The sequence below is a fragment of the Numenius arquata genome, chromosome 12, assembly GCF_964106895.1.
Source record: "Numenius arquata chromosome 12, bNumArq3.hap1.1, whole genome shotgun sequence".
In the NCBI taxonomy this organism is placed as follows: Eukaryota; Metazoa; Chordata; class Aves; order Charadriiformes; family Scolopacidae; genus Numenius; species Numenius arquata.
In genome coordinates this window covers 42,127,542-42,148,076 of record NC_133587.1, presented here as the reverse complement: position 1 = coordinate 42,148,076, position 20,535 = coordinate 42,127,542, and the positions used below count along the sequence as shown (strand labels likewise).

At 43.7% G+C, this 20,535-nt stretch overlaps 1 protein-coding gene across 1 annotated transcript in view; it reads left to right on the top strand.

Annotated features, from left to right (window-relative positions):
- OBSCN (obscurin, cytoskeletal calmodulin and titin-interacting RhoGEF) overlaps positions 1–20,535 on the top strand; it is a 192,867-nt gene that overhangs the window by 127,709 nt on the left and 44,623 nt on the right. The window contains exons 69-80 of the mRNA XM_074157645.1: positions 293–493; positions 831–913; positions 1,648–1,821; positions 4,815–4,974; positions 5,860–5,976; positions 14,095–14,259; positions 14,898–15,056; positions 16,099–16,276; positions 18,184–18,297; positions 18,985–19,152; positions 19,420–19,522; positions 20,120–20,249. Coding sequence (XP_074013746.1) covers positions 293–493; positions 831–913; positions 1,648–1,821; positions 4,815–4,974; positions 5,860–5,976; positions 14,095–14,259; positions 14,898–15,056; positions 16,099–16,276; positions 18,184–18,297; positions 18,985–19,152; positions 19,420–19,522; positions 20,120–20,249 — 1,752 coding nt within the window. The remainder of the gene's footprint in view (positions 1–292; positions 494–830; positions 914–1,647; positions 1,822–4,814; positions 4,975–5,859; positions 5,977–14,094; positions 14,260–14,897; positions 15,057–16,098; positions 16,277–18,183; positions 18,298–18,984; positions 19,153–19,419; positions 19,523–20,119; positions 20,250–20,535) is intronic.

Sequence of the window (20,535 nt, the reverse complement as noted above, 5' to 3'; positions counted from 1 at the left end):
AAAACTTTGGAAAAATGTTAACTTATTTTGACACTTTCAGGATCACTGTTTGTTTTGCTGTGGGAAAAAAATCCACTACTTCATGCTGTAAATCCAAAACATCTCATATAGTTTTGAAAATATGGCCTGAGCCTCCTAGAGACATAATCTTCCACTGGCAAAAAGCAGTGATTCTCTTTACCAGACAAGGGCTGGAGAACAAAACATTAAACACAGATCAGCACTTATGTCCTGGTGGTGTTTCTGTATTCTATTTTCAGACCACAAAATAACCGTCATTTCATTCCTGCAGATCTTTGATGTCTACATGGTCACAGCTGACTACGTGCCCGCTGCGCCTGACAGGGAGACTATCACGTTGAAGGAAGGCCAATATGTGGAAGTCCTTGATTCAGCCCATCCTCTGAAATGGCTGGTCAGGACTAAACCCACCAAATCCAGCCCCTCTCGACAGGGCTGGGTGTCTCCAGCTTATCTGGACAAGAAATTAAAGGTGACTGATCAGGCTGCGTTTCTTTTTCATGTAAAATTACTTGCTCCTGTTGAAGTTTAGAGCCGTTCCTTTTGCAAGGAGTGAGGGATGAGGAGGTCGTTGAAGGGATCTGTAACATGATTGGACTTTTTCGTGTTTTGATTAGACAATATTTCTGTACATCTGCAGTGGTGCCTGGGTTTGAAAGACCTAATCATCCTCCAGCAAAAAAAAAAAACCTTCACACTGGTTTAGGAATTGTTGAAAGGGACTGTGAATACAGGATATTCTACAGAGTGCATTGAAAAAAGTACTGTTAACTTAAAGGAATAAGGTTTCTTTTTTTCTTGTATTTTAGTTGTCACCAGAGTGGGGAACAACAGAAGCTCCTGAGTTCCCTGGAGAGTTTGTTTCTGAAGACGAATATAAAAGGAAGCTGAGGTGAGCTCATGTCATTTGGTATTTGCACCTTTGAGGTTTCCTGCCTTTCAAACTCACATGAATGTTGGCATCTAGGTCCCTCCTGTCGGAGTCACTGTCTTTGTTCTGCTGACTCCCGCCACCTCCCCTTTCCCAGAATCAAGCAAACCCTCGATTTTCTCAGACTTGTGCAATTTGTGATGTTTGGTTGGGTTTTGCCATTGATTTCAGCCTAGAAAAATTCCAGGCAATCTAAATCATATTGAATGACTTGAAAGGAGACGTTCACATGATGTAATTCCAGAAGCTCTCTGATTTCACAAAATCCTAAACTACAGGACCTCCGTACTTTGGGGTGCCTTATATGGTGATGTCTAAAGAGGACATAAAAGCACTCAGCCTTGTGTTACTCCTTTGCAGTGCAACATGCTACTGTGTGCGATCTCATGGAGATATCTGCTTTCTTGATTGCATAAAGTGGAATTGAAGTCGCTACTGTCAACTTTACACAGATCCTTTTGTGGTTCATGCTCTCTTTTGTCTGCCCCAACAGTAGATGTCTGTAGGTGTCACTCCATAAGCAGGGTGTCCGGTTTCCTCTTATGGTCAGAAGGGATCTAGTCAACACCCTCCGGGGAGTCTGTTCCTCTGATCATACATATCTCTACTTTAGAGCCTAAAAGTCTCTCAGCATGTCAAGGATAATTGTAATGATTTTTCTGTGATTTCTTTTTGCCTATCCGTCTTCCCTTCAGCGTTCTTATCCAAGAGCTGTTGATCTCAGAAGAGGATTACATTCAAGACCTACAGTTCCTCCAGACTCACCACCTTAGGTTCACTGAGACCTGTCCTAACGTCCCAGGAGCTGTCGCCAGTCAGAAATCCACCATCTTCAGAAATATTGATGACATTGCTCGCTTCCATTCCAGGTGGGAATTCCCATGTGACTTCATTTGAGACCAAATTGTGGCTCACATACCTGGTGTCAGAGCCACAGTAATTATTGTTACTGTGAAGGACGTGGAGCACTGTCAGTGCTGAGGCGCAAGGGAATTGATGGTCCTTTTGGAATCATAGATGATGGCATAGCTTAAGTCAGAGCACAGGGTTGGGATTCTCATCGGACCTTCAAGGCTTCACATGTCCAGCTTATTTCTTACCCTTTTAAGCAAATTTAATTGAGAAACAGTAAATAATTATAATAAGGCAGCATAGTCTTACAGACACTTCAGTGGTGTCTTCAGAGAGACATGCATTCATCTAAAACTCGTGCCAGCATCCACGCTTTTGAAACACATCCAACTGTAGCAGGCTGCCCAGGTACAATGCCATGGCACGATGCCTCTGCCTACTCCACAAAACATTTTTCTGCGGATCTGCAGTTCAGAGAGTGAATTCCCAAGGTCCAGGCTGAAATACTTCTACTTGTGTCCTCAAACCAGGACAACATGCCAGGGAGAGGAGGTGGTGTATAATGTCTTACATGCTTTAGGGGCTTCCTTTTGTACCTCGATACCCTTGTTCTCAAGGAAAGTGATTGTTCTCATGAGAAGTCTCTGCCAACAACATGAGAATCATAGAATGATAGAATTGTCTAGGTTGGAAGGGACCTTTCAGATCATCAAGTCCAACCATCAACCCGACACTGACAAAAACCATCACCAAACCATGTCCCGCAGCACCACGTCTACCCGTCCTTTAAATACCCCCAAGGATGATGATTCCACCACTTCCCTGGGCAGCCTGTTCCAATGTCTGATAACCCTTTCAGTACAGAAATTTTTCCTAATATCCACCCTAAACCTCCCCTGGCGCAACTTGAGGCTATTTCCTCTTGTCCTATCACCTGTTACTTGGGAGAAGAGACCGACCACCCTTCCTACAACCTCTTTTCAGGTAGTTGTAGAAAGTAATAAGGTCTCCCCTCAGCCTCCTTTTCTCCAGGCTGAACAACCCCAGTTCCCTCAGAATCGCTCTTTCTTCCCATTTTCCTGCCCTGTGGTCCTAACTTTGGGTTTACCTTGGGGGGAGGTCAGTAATATACATGTACAAAGCTCAGTAACCAGCGAGCGTGCGGCATCTTCCCCGATCAACGTGTGCTCTGATCAGTGCTAGCAGCATCGTAAGCAGGAACAATCAAAAAAGGAGTTTGAGCAGATTGCGTTGAAAAGTACATCGTTACTCCAGGGAAATGTCGTGGTTTTGGCCGAACTTACCAAAACCAGACCGACAGATGGCTCTTCCCCCCCCACCCCCCAAAAAAGAGAGAGAGAGGAGAGAAAGAGATAAGGAGATTCAGAAGTTTAGAATGAACTAAACTACTTTAATGAAGAATTAATATTAAAATAAAAATAAAGAAGAAAATAATTAAATAGATACAATATATACAAAACTGTATCAAGCTCCCAGGATGACAGTCACGTCACTGGCAGGCACTGGGGAAGTCCCAGACTGGACTCAGTGATGAATGGGAACTGGGTTCCAGCTCTGGAGTCAGGAACACACGGCTCGGGATCAAAGGCAGATGAACAGACAGAGTCCTCTCTGGACATCGGCCATCGCAGGAAGGGGCTGACCCTTTGATCCCTCAGCTTTTATACTGAGCATGGGGCAGATGGGATGGAATACCCCAGTTGGTCAGGTTTGGGTCACCTGTCCTGTCCCCTCCTCCCCACCAATGTGACCCCTCTATGTTTTTTCTGTTTCCGACCCTCTAAGGGGGCAAATAACGAAATTGGCTGCCCTTGGTTGTTACAGCAATAAGTATAAGCAAGAGCCTCTCTGCATACCATTCCTTGGCATGGAGCACAAACGTTGGGCTGATCATTCTGAGAACGAGCAGTTTTCCCCACAATATGCTGTTAATTTCAGACAACTAGAAGAGGCCTAGCTAGGATGTAAAATTACAGAACAGAAAATTGGTTCAGTTTTACTTTGAACCGGGACAGGAAATCATTATGGGGGGCACTGCTGGTGCAATTGGGAGGACGCTTACGTGGGACATCTGGCACGTTTCCTGGCTGGGCCATGAGAATAGATTTCCCTTCTCTTTCTTCCCTCTCTCTCTCTCTTCTCCTTCCCTCTCCTTTTGTTTTTCCCCAAAAGTAACTTTAATTGCGAGAGCTGATGCATGTCATCAGCTACCGACACTGTTAAAAATCTTTGTGCATGTGAACCTGCCTCAACATCCTTTGTGCAAGAGAGCTGGGGATCTTCCAGTACCTTCCAGTACCTGAGGGTTGCCTTGGGCAACCTTCCAGTACCTGAGGGGGGCCTACAGGAAGGCTGGAGACAGTCTGTTTCCAAAGGCCGGCAATGACAGAACAAGGGGTAATGGCTTTAAACTGGAAAAAAGCAGATTTAGATTAGACATTAGGAATAAGTTCTTTACCATGAGGGTGGTGGAGCACGGGAATAGGTTGCCAAGGGAGGTGGTTGAGGCCCCTTCCCTGGAGACATTCAAGGTAAGGCTCGACGGGGCCCTGGGCAACCTGGTCTAGTTGGGGGTGTCCCCACTGACTGTGGGGGGGTCGGACTAGATGATCTTTGAAGGTCCCTTCTGGCCCAGAGGATTCTATGATTCTATGATTCTATCTCTGTCTTTGCTCATGGAGATGGATTGCTGATCCTCAGAGGCAAAAGGATCTGGGGAGGGATTGACTTCCCAACTTGAGCTAAAAGTTGGAAAGCTATCCCTACCTTCCTTGCAGGGTATTTCATACACCGAGGCTAAGAGGGACAGCATCACAGTGGATGAAGAGGCATTAAGAAGTTTAATGCTAATTTGGCAACATCCCTCGTTTCCCCCAGTCATTTCCTTTAACCTGAAATCACCTGATTTAAAAGTCTGGCTGCTGGGGCTGTGTTCTAACCTCATTCCATCACCTGCTCCTCAGATGTCCTTTTTTCTCTGTCTCCACAGTGTCTTCCTCCGAGGCTTGCAGCAGTGTGACACTGACGATGACGTGGCCATGTGCTTTATCAAGCATGAAGTGGAGTTTAATAAGTACATCCAGTACCTGGTGGGGAGGGTACAGGCTGAATCGATCGTTGTCAGCAAAGCTGTCCAGGATTTCTACAAGGTAAAACAGCAGCCAAAGTACCTGCTGAACGTGCATGCTAGAACCCACTGCATCAAGAAATACAGTTATTAATCACAAATGTGATCCTGAAAAAGATTATTAAATACTTTTGTGGGAAATCATTGCTAAATATAATAATTTTGTATTCACTGTCTAGCTCTTCCTGGTCAGTACAATCAATATGGGAAGGTATTTACATATGCTTATGCATTTATTAATATTATAAAAATTATACAGCTATGAATGTGGCTGTGATTATGTAATTGTAATTAAGGGATGTTTTTAGGGCCACCACATTATCAGACCAAGTGAACTCGCATAAAATATTAGTATACATAGGGAAATCCTGTTTCTCTTCTCCAGCTGCTCAAGATTGAAATTCACTCCTGCAAAAACACACACAACATTCCAGATCCATAAGCAGATGCGTGTTCGTGGATCCCTTGAGCAGCAGCACAGCTCCTCTGTCCATCTGATACCCTTGCCCAGAACCTGAGCACATTTACCTTCTTCATGAGCCTCCTACTCACCGTCTAGTCCAGTTTGATGCTCGCTAGAAAAATAATGCTCGTATTCACACTCACCCCACATTCACAGATCAGTGGAAAGGACAGACATCCAGCTCGGTGGCTGATGTCCTCACGCATGGACTCCTCTCAACAAATTCAGGATTTCAGACATCTTGCAGTCTAAAATAATAACTAGCTGGAAGAGGGTGGAGAGAGTTATAGACGTCCAATATATGGGATGTAAAGTCTGGTAGAGCTATCCAGTTTTAGCTCAGATAAGCCTATGAACCAGCATCATATAAGCATTTTCCAGGGAGTAATCCTTTTAATTGTTCTTTATAACAACCATTCCTCATTCTTCTGTGTATTTTTTCAGAGATACACCGATGAAATTTTAATGAATGAAGATCCTTCACAGCCACTTATCCCACCACTCCAGCACTACCTGGAAAAACCTATAAACCGGATCCAGCAGTATCAGACTATAATCAAGGTGAAGTGCTTTTTTTATACACTTATACCTGATAGGTTTGTGTTCTGCTTTGTGCAGCTTATGTAGAAAGACATTATTTTTATTTCACATTACTTGGCTTCCTTCTGATGCAACCACAATTGAAAGCTGCTTGAGTAACGAAGAGGGTAATCATCATCGGTGATGGTGCTCTCTAAACAGTTTTGTAAATATATGTGCAGGTAGAGGTTCACAGTCTCCAACTTCATAAAGTTCAGCAAGCTTTATCTGAGTGATCTTGAAATATATGCATACACATATATAAAAAATGTATGGTTATATACATAGCTTTATGATTACATATATGTATATATCCATGACAAGTATGAAATTGCTTCACACTCAGCAACAGGTATGTTATAAAAATAAGCAGTTTCCAATGTGTAAGGTATTGACTTACCACTTTCTTTCCTTGTGTTTCATACTGACATGATAGTAAGATGAAATTTGCCCCCATGAAAGCTTGGGGCATCTTGAAATGTTTCGTCTTTCAAACTCTCATCTATCCTACTATCTCAGGCTCTAGCCCAGACCACAAACAAACATTTCAAAGTGGCATTTTAAATAGTATTTTTCCATGGGAAATAGCACTAGGATATCAAGGAAGAAGACAGCCGTGCCAAAATATTTCTGTATTCTAGTGTGTCGTGGTTTTGACCAGATTAACCAATCAGAGCGACAGATGGCCCCTCCCCCCCCCTCTAAGGAAAAGAGAGGAGAGGAAGAGATAAAAAAAAAAATTATGAGTTTAGAAAAAACTAAACTACTTTAATGAAAATATTAATAAATAATGAAATAATAAATAATAAAAAAAAAAAAAAAAAAAGAAAAGAAAAAAAAATATATATATACAGTATATACAAAACCGTATCAAGCTCCCAGGGTGATGATCACGTCACCGGCAGGCACAAGGGAAAAGTCCCAGGCTGGACTCGGTGATGGACAGGAGCTGGATTCCGGATCTGGAGTCAGGATTGCTCGGATCGGGATCAAAGGCAGACGAACAGACAGGGTCCTCCTCAGATGTCGGCCATTGAAGGAAGAGAGATGACCCTTTGATCCCTCAGCTTTTATACTGAGCATGATGCAGATGGGATGGAATACCCTGTTGGTCAGTTTTGGGTCACCTGTCCTGTCCGCTCCTCCCTACAGGTGTGACCCCTCTACGCTTTTCCGCTTCCGACCCTCCAACGGGGCAAATAACAAATTTACCTGACCTTGGTTGTTATAGCAATAAGTATAAGCAAGGGCCTCTCTGCATACCATTCCTGGGTATTATCAGGTCTTATCACTATGAGAGCGAGCAGTTTCTGAACAATATGCTGTTAATTTCAGAGTTTAGTTAGTTAGAAGAGGCCCAGCTAACAAGGAAAAATTACTGAACAGGAAATTAGTTCTGTTTTACCTCAAACCAGGACATTCCACCCCTTATTCCATACCATTTGCATTGTGCTCTGATTATCATTACATCTTATCCATCAAATACATACAAATATATATACAGAAGTCCCTTATTTATGATTTATCTTTATACACAAAAGTTCATTGAGTTCTTTTAGTCCATAATTGCAGGTTTTTGTCATAGCAGACTCTCAGGGCAGAAAAGATGATATGAAATTCATTGTGGTCCATATCCACAGGTAGCATGTCCCTCTTGAAGAGTTTGCTGGACATCACTCGGAGAAGCTAGCTCAGGTTCCACGACCACTATTTATCCTGAAAAACACTTATTAGATAATGTTAGTATTATATAACAGTTAATATCATACAGCTCAGAATTGAGTATTCTCACCTAGGGTTAAATTTCCTTGAGGTACACATTGACTTTCTCCATTCTCCAGCATCACCCACCAAGTACATCCAGGTCCTTGGGCAAAAACAGTCCCACGAATGGGTTTGCCATTGCCTGAAGGAGGGAAAACCCAAACAGTTCTTCCCAACATATTCCTGTCATGCACCACAGGGACTCTATCCCCTTCTACATTATGTAAAATGTCTGATTGAGCAGGACCAGCTCGATTGATGGATCCCCTGGTGTTAACTAACCAGGTAGCTTGTGCTAGATGCTTGTCCCAATTTTTAAAGGTTCCACCCCCCATTGCTTTCAGGGTGGTTTTCAGCAATCCATTGTATCTCTCAATTTTGCCAGAAGCTGGTGCATGATAGGGGATATGATATACCCACTCGATGCCGTGTTCTTTTGCCCAAGTACTTATAAGATTGTTTTTGAAATGAGTCCCATTGTCTGACTCAATTCTCTCTGGAGTACCATGTCGCCACAAGACTTGCTTTTCAAGGCCCAGGATGGTATTCCGGGCAGTGGCATGGGGTACGGCATAGGTTTCCAACCATCCGGTGCTTCCTTCCACCATTGTAAGCACGTAACGCTTACCCTGGCGTGTTTGAGGGAGTGTGATGTAGTCTATTTGCCAAGCCTCTCCATACTTATATTTTAACCATCGTCCCCCATACCACAAAGGTTTTAACCTTTTAGCTTGCTTGATTTCGGCGCACGTTTCACAATCGTGGATAACCTGCGCAAGAGCGTCCATGGTTAAATCCACCCCTCGGTCCCGGGCCCATTTGTATGTTGCATCCCTTCCTTGATGACCTGAAGTGTCATGGGCCCACCGAGCTAAAAACAGTTCACCTTTATGTTCCCAGTCCAAATCTGTCTGGAAAATCTTAGCAGCCTGGTCCACTCGCTGATTGTTTCGATGTTCCTCAGTGGCTCGACTCATGGGTACATGAGCATCTACATGACGTACCTTTACAACTAGTTTCTCTATCCGTTCAGCAATATTTTGCCACAATTCAGCAGCCCAGATGGGTTTACCTCTGCGCTGCCAGTTGCTCTGCTTCCACTGTTTTAACCATCCCCACAGAGCATTTGCCACCATCCATGAGTCAGTATAGAGATAGAGCATTGGCCACTTTTCTCGTTCAGCAATGTCTAGGGCCAGCTGGATAGCTTTTACCTCTGCAAATTGACTTGATTCACCTTCTCCTTCAGTTGCTTCTGCAACTCGTCGTGTGGGACTCCATACAGCAGCTTTCCACTTTCGATGTTTTCCTATAATACGACAAGATCCATCAGTGAACAAAACATACTGTTTCTCATTATCTGAGAGTTCATTATATGGTGGGGCCTCCTCAGCACGTGTTACCACCTTATCTAGTGGCATTGTGAAGTCTCTGCCTTCAGGCCAGTTTGTGATCACTTCTACAATTCCTGGACGATTTGGGTTTCCTATTCGAGCTCGCTGTGTGATTAAGGCAACCCACTTACTCCAGGTAGCATCGGTGGCATGATGTGTAGAAGGAACTTTACCTTTGAACATCCAGCCCAACACTGGTAATCGGGGCGCCAGGAGGAGCTGTACTTCAGTACCAATTACTTCTGAAGCAGCTCTAACTCCTTCATATGCTGCCAATATTTCTTTCTCAGTTGGAGTATAGTTGGCTTCAGATCCTCTGTATCCCCGACTCCAAAATCCTAGGGGTCGACCTCGAGTTTCCCCTGGTGCTTTCTGCCAGAGGCTCCAGGTAGGGCCATTATCTCCGGCTGCAGTATAGAGCACATTTTTAATGTCCTGTCCTGTTCGGACTGGTCCAAGTGCTACCGCATGCACAATCTCTTGTTTAATTTGCTCAAAAGCTTGTCGTTGCTCAGGACCCCACGTAAACTCATTTTTCTTTCGAGTCACTTCATAGAGAGGTTTCACAATCTGACTATAACCTGGAATATGCATTCTCCAGAAACCCACAACGCCTAAGAAGGCTTGTGTTTCCTTTTTGTTAGTAGGTGGGGACATAGATGTTATTTTGTTAATGACATCCATTGGGATCTGCCGACGACCATCTTGCCATTTAATTCCTAAGAACTGGATCTCTCGTGCAGGTCCCTTGACCTTACCTCTTTTCACAGCAAAACCTGCTTTCAGAAGAATCTCGATTACTTTCTTACCTTTCTTGAAAACTTCTTCTGCTGTGTTACCCCACACAATGATGTCATCAATGTACTGCAGGTGTTCTGGAGCTCCACCTTTCTCCAGTGCAGTCTGGATCAGTCCATGGCAAATCGTAGGGCTGTGTTTCCACCCCTGGGGCAGTCGATTCCAGGTATACTGGACACCCCTCCAGGTGAAAGCAAACTGTGGCCTGCACTCTGCTGCTAAAGGAATAGAGAAAAAGGCATTAGCAATGTCAATTGTAGCATACCACTTGGCTGCCTTTGACTCCAGTTCATATTGCAGTTCTAGCATGTCTGGCACAGCAGCACTCAGTGGTGGTGTGACTTCATTCAGGCCACGGTAGTCTACTGTTAGACGCCAGTCCCCGTCAGACTTTCGCACTGGCCATATCGGGCTGTTAAAGGGTGAGCGAGTCTTGCTGATCACTCCTTGAGTCTCCAGCCGACGAATCAGGTTCTGAATTGGAATCAGGGAGTCTCTGTTCGTGCGATACTGTCGCCGATGCACTGTGGCAGTAGCAGTTGGCACCTGCTGTTCTTTAACCCTCAGCAATCCCACAACAGAAGGGTCATCTGAAAGGCCAGGTAAGGTAGACAGCTGTGTAATGTCCTCAGTCTCTACAGCTGCTACACCAAAAGCCCATCGATACCCTTTTGGGTCTTTGAAATACCCTCTTTTGAGAAAGTCTATGCCGAGGATGCACGGAGCATCTGGGCCAGTGATAATGGGGTGCTTCTCCCATTCATTCCCAGTTAGGCTCACTTCAGCCTCCAGTACAGTCAGTTCTTGAGACCCACCAGTCACACCAGAAATAGTGACAGATTCTGTCCCTCTATGATTCGATGGCAATAGGGTGCACTGTGCACCAGTGTCCACCAGGGCTCTATACTTTTGTGGCTCTAATGTGCCAGGCCATCGAATCCACACAGTCCAATAAACTCGGTTATCCCTCTCCTCCTCCTGGCTGGAGGCAGGGCACCTCTAACGTCTATAATTGGCAGATGAGTTTCTACGTGGACCGGAGAACCGCCCCCTACGAACTGGAGCAGCAGTCCTCCTGGAATGATTCTGTCTTCTATCTGCTTTACCTTGCAACTCACTTACTCGTGCCTGTAGGGCCGAGGTAGGTTTTTTATCCCACTTACTCATGTCCTCTCCATAGTCACAGAGGCAAAACCACAGGATATTTCGTAGTGTGTTCTGTCTCCTCTGAGTCGGTCTCATAGGAGGGTGTCTTCTCCTGACAGCTGCAACATTGGTCCATGGAGGGGAAGAATAGGATCTTTCCTCCATCCTAGACAGTTTATCAAACAGTTTATCAAACAGTTTCTCATTTTTCTCAATCATTTTCTCAGTTTTATCAGTCAGTTTTTCTACAGCTGCTACAGTTAGGGGACGAGAGAGACTGTCATCATACTGTCGCATTCTGCTAGCCACTTCACTTACAGTTAATGATGAATCATCATCAACTCCTGCCCAAATCAGTACCGACAAAGTGTGGGAATACATTGGTGGTGCACTCCGTGAAAACTTCCGCAACATAGGTTGTCTGCATGGCATCTCATCAGGATTTACAGTTTTATCCCAGTCACCATAAATCACCTCTTTCACAGCCAATTCTCTCAGGTACTTAATACCTTTCTCTATGTTGGTCCATTTACTTGGGGAGCATTCAATATCATCCTTAAAGGGGTATCTGTCCTTTACAGCTGATAAGAGTCGTCTCCAGAGACTGAGAGTCTGTGACTTTTCCCCAAGAGCTTTATCTATACCGGCCTCTTTGGACAGGTTTCCTAACTGCTTAGCTTCTGCACCGTCTAATTCCATGCAACCAGCTCCATTATCCCAGCATCGGAGCAACCAGGAGACAAGTGTCTCACCATCATTACGGCTAAAATCCTTTCTTATATTCCGCAAATCCTTCATAGAGAAGGATTTAATGATTATCTCTGTGTCTGAGTCCTCCTCCCTTGCTGGCACAGGAGCCTCTCCCTTATCAGCTCTAGAAGAACCCTCCTCTGCATCTCCGTCAGAAAAGTCCTCTCCCCTGCTGTCTGGCCTTACTTGCTGTTTGTCACTAGGGACAGAGGGCTGAGCTGACCTCCTCCGTTTCCTTCTGGTCACCGGAGCAACTTGTACCGGTGCGGATGGAGTCCGAGTAAGGTCAGTGTCAGTGCATATCGCAAGTCTGCGCCAAGATTTAAAGAGAAACCACCCCTGCAGCCCATGCAGCAAAATTGACACTAAAATAATGATTTTAAGAATGTAGCTGTCATTCACACTATTCAAAGGGGCTGCATCCTCTGTCTCTGCTGATGACGTATTCACATAAGCAGTAAAGGGTGAAGTAAACATTCCCAAGGTAAAATTCGAAGTATAATTAGCAACAGAATTCAGTACAAAATGCCCGAGGAATCTAGGTAAAGAAACCAGCCATTCAATCACGGTATGGATCAGGATCAAACACAATACCAGAATACCACGTTTGAACCACCGCATACAGACACAAAGAGCAAGTAAATTATACAACACATAAGGCAAATTATACAGTGCCGAATCAAGTAATCTGGACGAAATCCCCATCAAGATATGATACAATATCCTGTCTAAAAACATGATGTGAGCTGTCTGTTTTAATCCCGGAGAAAGCTGGAATTCAAACTATTTAGACAATCTACCAGAGCTCTAGTCGTACCACAGTCGAGCCCCACGTTGGGCGCCAATAAATCTGTCGTGGTTTTGACCAGATTAACCAATCAGAGCGACAGATGGCCCCTCCCCCCCCCTCTAAGGAAAAGAGAGGAGAGGAAGAGATAAAAAAAAAAATTATGAGTTTAGAAAAAACTAAACTACTTTAATGAAAATATTAATAAATAATGAAATAATAAATAATAAAAAAAAAAAAAAAAAAAGAAAAGAAAAAAAAATATATATATACAGTATATACAAAACCGTATCAAGCTCCCAGGGTGATGATCACGTCACCGGCAGGCACAAGGGAAAAGTCCCAGGCTGGACTCGGTGATGGACAGGAGCTGGATTCCGGATCTGGAGTCAGGATTGCTCGGATCGGGATCAAAGGCAGACGAACAGACAGGGTCCTCCTCAGATGTCGGCCATTGAAGGAAGAGAGATGACCCTTTGATCCCTCAGCTTTTATACTGAGCATGATGCAGATGGGATGGAATACCCTGTTGGTCAGTTTTGGGTCACCTGTCCTGTCCGCTCCTCCCTACAGGTGTGACCCCTCTACGCTTTTCCGCTTCCGACCCTCCAACGGGGCAAATAACAAATTTACCTGACCTTGGTTGTTATAGCAATAAGTATAAGCAAGGGCCTCTCTGCATACCATTCCTGGGTATTATCAGGTCTTATCACTATGAGAGCGAGCAGTTTCTGAACAATATGCTGTTAATTTCAGAGTTTAGTTAGTTAGAAGAGGCCCAGCTAACAAGGAAAAATTACTGAACAGGAAATTAGTTCTGTTTTACCTCAAACCAGGACATAGTGTTACCTAAGTGAGCAGCGTGAATAGTTTGAAGAACATTAACTTTCTAATTTTGAACACATGCCTGCACACAAACACCAAAATTTTTAAGGGTGTCTTGCAAGAGGGATCAAGCATGAGCACTTTCCATGCCCTTATTGCTAAAAGAGAGGAACAGGAGCAAATGTGAGAACAGTATAACTGTCATTTTCTATTTTTTTCCAGCTTCTCTTTCTGTTAATCTAATATTGACTCTTAGTTTAGCGCTGCCACACGAATCGCTTACCCCATGGTACCACCAGGGTAAGCACAAAGGAAATAAATGGATACATTTAGGATTACTTTGGGTTTTTTTAATTTTCAATCACCGCAACATATCTGGTACTTGCTTCAGCTTTGTCTCTGTTTAATATCAGCTGATGTAAGGAAAAGCCAGACTGGTTACTCTTTAAGGCTGCAGAATGGGTAGGAAGGAAGAGACTTTAGTAGCCAAGTAGCACATGGTGAAAGAGCAGGATAAAGGTTGCTCAAATGACCGAGCTGGAACAGATACCGGGAAACTCTTTGGCTATCAAGCAAATGTATTATTTATTTATTTTTTTCTGACTGCCCAGTAACATTTGCTTCATTCATCTACAGGAATTAATCCGAAACAAAGCAAGAAATAGCCAGAACTGCACTTTGCTGGAGCAGGCTTATGCCATCGTGTCTGCGCTCACCCGAAGAGCAGAAAACAACCTCCACGTCTCACTCATTGAGAATTATCCCGGGACCTTGGAAAGCCTTGGTGAACCCATTCGACAGGTAACTGGAATACCTCTGTGTCGCGTTGGGCAAGTCATTTACTCTGCTTGTTTGTATCCTACGTCTTGTGTGGGAATCACGGTGTAGTGCTGAGTGGAGTTGTAAGGCTAAATTACAGTGACAGTGAGACATCGGTGGGGATTCATCTACCCACATTTAGATATCCAAAAAAGAGTCCAGTCATACCCCAAGAGTGCTTACTTCTCCCTAATGATGCCAAGAGGAACCCATGTCACCCACTGAGCTGTACGTGTCTGAAGGTATGTGAAATGAATGTCCTGCTCTGGTGATGGAGACCAAGTGAGCATATAAAGTGTCTGCATAACACACAAAATACAATCCATTTCCAAGAGTGTGCCTACCTGACAAGAGCTCTGTATTTTTCTGGCAGCAAAGAATACCATTTAAAGGACAATGTAATGACAATCACTGTGTGCACCCCTGTTGGCGCTGTCAGTCTGATGCATCACCTTTAGCAGTAGAAACAATCTGCTGTGCTGTAATAGAACAGAGACATATAAGGTGATGGTGTACCAGTAAAGATTTGTTATCTGTTCACTGAAAAATGATGGTGAGACATCATTATAGTAATTATTCCACATTTATCACTATGTGCTCTTCCTTCTTTTTCCTATCAGGGCCACTTCATTGTGTGGGAAGGAGCTCCAGGAGCTAGAATGGCATGGAAAGGACACAAAAGACATGTCTTCCTCTTCAAAAATTATATTGTGATCTGCAAACCAAAGCGAGATACAAGGACGGACACCTACAGTTACATCTTCAAGAACATCATGAAGGTCTGATCGTTCTATCCTCACCAAGAGCATTCCTCTGTCATTGAGAACTTCATGCTTATACCCAGCTTCTGGTCACCTAAATGAGACATTTTATTTATCCGTTTGAGCTATTTCTTTGTTTCCAAAAGTTTTTGTAGTAAAATCTAGTATTTGTAGATACTTGGTTTTGGCAGTCTGTAGTGTTGGTATTAAACTGGACGAAATGCCTCCGGGAAAGGTTATGTCCCCTCCTGAGACCAATTCCTGTTTAAAAATGAAAAATTCAGAGGATTTGACCAGCTCATCCTCAGACATTTAGGGCTCATTTTAAAACTGCAAGAAATTGCAGAAAGAGTTTTCCCAAGGCAGTAGATGTTCAACTCCAGTAAAAACCAATCAAACAAAAACCTCATAGAGTTCCTGACCAAGCCAAGGCCTTCTGAAAGTCCTTATCTCTCTCCTTTTTGATATTCACAGGCAGATTTTATTATCCAAGAGAGAAAAAAAGGATTCCCTGTTCAGTGAGCGCCCGCTCTGTAATTTCTTTTCACGTAGTCCCTAATTGTGCTGTTCCTGGGCTGCACTCTAGGGTTGGTGTGTCCCACCTTGGGGTACCCTTTAATGCTGGGTGTTATTTTCCTGAAATGTGATAATTACTCCCAGGAAAATGTCTGTTTGGTAACCAGAAAGTCAAATATACTGGGGAAAGGGTTGCAAAGTGGCCCTCACCGCTGTTCAGCCAAAGCCACGTTGCATTCCTCACGCAATCTGAAAAAAGTGGTTTAAATTGTCCCTTTTGCTGTTGGAGCATCCAATGTAGCTTTAACGGGAAAGGCACAACTCATGTCCACTGAAGAAGGTACCACGCGGGCAGTAGGAGACTTGCTGGTGTTTAATAGTTGTTTCCATTTTAAACCTTGATTGAAGATGGGTCTGCTCCACAAAAATTCCAGACCTGAATTGTCCTAAACTCAGGCATTTCAGTTGTGGGAAAGGTTCTGGCTGAAATTCAGCACTAAGAACACGGGATATGCATTGACTTTCTTGTCCTTCTGTCATGCAGCTGAACAATATAGATGTGAATGACCTTGTGGAAGGAGATGACCGGGCGTTTGAGATCTGGCACGAACGAGAAGACTTAGTCCGCAAGTACCTCTTTCAAGCACGTACAGTGAATATCAAGAACTCCTGGGTGAAGGAGATCTGTGGCATACAGCAGCGGATCAGCGAGCCTGTCTGGAGTGAGTATGGCCCTAGATGGAATCATAGAATTATCTAGTTTGGAAGGGACCTTTCAGATCATCAAGTCCAACCATCAACCTAACACTGACAAAGCCACCCCTAAACCATGTCCCTCAGCACCACGTCTGCCCATCTTTTAAATACCTCCAGGGGCGGTGATTCCACCGCTTCCCTGGGCAGCCTGTTCCAATGTTTGATAACCCTTTTGGTGGAGAAATTTTTCTTATATACAATCTAAACCTCCCCTGGTGCCCAGATAGCCCAAACCTCCTAGTTCTTTCTGGGATGGTCTCCCTGATTCAGGGAGGAGATTAGCAAAAGAGCCAGAGAAACCACTTAGGGTCATCCTCTTAGGCCACCTCTTAAACTGAACTGGGGTTGGAGGTTTTCCTTTAATCACATCAGACTGCTGCTAATACCAACTGACGTGACTTGACAGCTTTAACTGGAATGGTTATAGCAGTGTTGGATCCTCCACCTGCGCTGGGGAAGGTACTTTTATCAGGATGGGACAGTGGTGTTTGACTCTCTCCATTTACCACCAAGGAAGCCAAGATTGTGTATCACTGAAGTGATTAAATTTGCATGACAGAGGTCCCATAGGACCTATACAGTTTTTTAGGCAGTAGCACAGCAGATGAGTAACTTTCTAATTACTCTTCCATGTCCGTAACCCAAGGGTGGAAAACACGGGCTGATGAGCAGAGAAGAGCTGGCTACCCCTGGCTGTTTCAGCTGATGTGGGTTGCCTTTGATGGAGGATCAGAGCCAGAGACTGATGTGGTTGTTCAGTTCCCTGACTTCATTCTTACACATTTTTGTCAAGAAGCAGATGATATTGTTTTCCAGCAAAATAGCCCAGAAAATGCGCATCACTGGAGGGGAGAAACATGTTATTGAAACTTCTAAAAGGCAAATTGCAGAGTTGACACTAGAGATGCACGTGAGCCGGCAGGGATTGCAGAAGGGCAGATGACCACAGAATTTGGTGACAAAGGCCCTGGCCCACTGCATGAAGAGCATCAGACTCCAGTGGGAAAAGCATTCTAAGGACCTAACCCAGAGTCCAACTCATATCAGTATAAGGCTACCCCTGTGACTTTCTTGGGTACCGAATCCTCCATTTGACTTCTGGCTTACGTTGATGTATCTGGGCTCATGGTTTCGCTTTGGACTTTTACCTTTTCATTCAGGCTGCTTCGTCCTCACTGTCATTTGAGATTCCGCTGATTTTCTATCCACAAAATCTATCAGCAGGGATATTAGGTCTTTATTCTCCAGGTATAAGCTAGAAATGATGTCCTTTACAGCGTGAGAAAATCTGGCATCTTAAAATGCCAGAACAGAGTTGGTTTGAGTGTATGCACACTGAAAACAAGTCTGGGCATTTGACTTTTGTGCTTTTAGTGAGGTGTTCTAAAGAGAAGGACTATCAGAATGATTTTACATGGTTTTGTATGGTAGTAAAAAGTTAAAATAAAAGTCCCTTAACAAAGCACAGATTTTATTGTAAGGAGACCAGCAGAATGCTGGTTTGGATATCAGGGGTGCATTATAAGTGAGGAATTATCTTAACTGTGACAGCTGCGCAGTGTCTGAATAATGGATGTGCTTATTAAAATCACGGCCTAAAATACTTCCAGATCAGCAACAAATCCCATTCTTTTTTTTATGGCCCATTTTTATAGCCAACAGCAGACATGTGACAGACTGGATTTAGTCTCAGATAAGCAAGGAGAGCATGTCACCTGGAAAGTCATTAGCTGCTAAAATTTCCTGTTCTTCTTTCCATTCTGAACCTCACAGATTTGCAAAAATTATACCTATTTTTATCTTGCTTTGCAGCAGCCACCCTACGGAAGGAGCCCCCCTCCTCCAGACTAACATGCTTATTCTGATGTTTCAGTACCTCCAGACTTTGAGGAAGAGCTGGCGGACTGTACAGCTGAGCTGGGAGAGACGGTCAAGCTGGCCTGCAAAGTCACGGGAGCTCCCAAACCATCTGTCAGCTGGTACAAAGGTACGAGCAGCGAGTCACGGCATGCATCCTGCAAATTTGTTCTCCGTCTACATTGCTTTGTGCTTATTAGTGGGTAATCTAAAAGCTGACCACCTAGAGATGCCCAAGGTCTAGTCTTACAGATAGTTGCTAAACAAGCCAAGTAATGTAGATGTTACTGTGACCTAATATACCCTGCTTTTTCAGGTTTGCCTATTAGTCCATATGAATCCACATTAGACAACTTTTAGGAAATTAACAACTTGTTTGAAGTACCTCAGATGTTTCCATGTCACAGCACAGGTTGCTGTGTTGGGAGTATTCTTTGCCCCAGCGTTACTGTATTGCAGAAGAAACACCTTTGCTATAAGTTCATGTCTTGTGAAGGTCTGTTCTGCATGCTTACAGTCACTTTGGAGGTGTTCCTTTGGCTAGCAAATCAGAGCTATAACTGCACAGCACATACTCTGGGAGAATTTAACTTTTAAATGAGGATTCAAGATGTATGAGATCCCTCAACAATGTTTGCCCAGAGTGTGTTTTGTAGACAGCTGGACAAAGATGAAGAGCTCCTTCCTCAACTACCAACATCAGCTGCAAGAAAGCAAATACAGCTCTCAGTCCTCTTGAAAAGCTGGATGAAATTCCCAAGGAGAAGACATAATTGATACTAGGCTATTTTAAGAAAAATTTCCCTTTGTTTTTAAGATGGAAAGCCCGTGGAGGTGGATCCTCATCACATTATAATACAAGACCCCGACGGTTCCTGCACATTGATCTTGGACAACCTAACAGGGGTTGACTCGGGACAGTACATGTGCTTTGCTTCCAGCCCTGCTGGAAATGCCAGTACCTTGGGAAAGATCCTTGTTCAAGGTAAAGTTCTGCACAGATGCATTGTTTTAAAAGACTCTGCTATGTAGTACCTTCAACAGGAATATTAAGACATTCCAAAAGTTCTGTACAACACCTACTGGATAATACTTTAAAAAATTATTTGATGTACAGGTGTAGTCAATTTTTCTTATGTCAAAAAATTTGATCTTTAGTGTCTTGTGTGCAGACTTCATGAGAATTATCTGCTCAGGGACACATCCTTCGTATCTGGTCATATTTCTAGCTACATTTATCCTTGTTTTGCAGTGCCACCACGGTTTGTGAACAAGGTTAGAAATGCTTATTTTGTCGAGGGTGAAGATGCTCAGTTTACCTGTACTATCGAAGGAGCACCTAGGCCTCAAATCAGGTCAGTTCTTCAAGTCGCACTGGAACAAATCCTGTTTTCCCATTTTTGCATGGTCAGAAGGGTCTCCCGCCCTTTCCTTCAAGGTTATGACCCTTCCTTCTCTATGTCTTCCACCTTAAACCCATCCCAGTGCTGGCTCTTCCTGATCCCAACATTCCAGAGATTCTCAGCAGTTTATTCTAGCTGGCATCTGAAAAAAAATACCTACAGATAATACCTGCTGTAGGACTGTATCAGATCTAGGGCCCTGACAACTTTTTAACATTTCTTTATCCTCCCTGCCTTACACTTGAATTTATTTTATCAGTAACCAGTCTGGGGTATTCAGATAAAAAGCTCAGCAGAGCTTTGTACAATTAGAAGCCCTCTCTGCATTGACTGATGAGATTTCTTCAGAAGCATCCCATAAATCTGTACAGCTCAGTGCCCGTGTGTGATCTACCCACCTGTAGACCTATCTTCCAGGATCCAAACTTTTATCTAATGATTACCTCTTGAATTGTTTGCCCACTGCTTTGATAGATGGACCATTGACCTGGGGACTTCTTGATACTGCATAATTTTTTGTGGCTTATACTCAGTGTTTTCCATATGCAGGTGGTACAAAGATGGTGTGATGTTGAAGGACACAAGTAAATATCAGACTTTCAGTGAACCACGGAGTGGCATAATAGTCCTGGTGGTCAAGAACCCTTCCAATGAAGATATGGGACATTACGAATGTGAGGTAAGATCAGAGAGATGTAAAGATCTGTTGTCCGATGTGACATAAACAGAAGAATTCATTTTACTGGGAGAGATCCATTGCGTGAGATTAGCGGCTGAGTAATTGCTGCTGCCTGCCATATCAAAAAGTCTACACAAGTCAGATGCTCCTGGATGAGATCTGGATTGTGAACATCCAAAAGCTTCAGAATATTCTGACGTGAGAGTTCAATTTTGCACATAGTGGTGGAGTGAGCTTGTTCTGGAGCTTAAATCCAGACTCTAGAGGGACCTCTTACAAAGTTTAA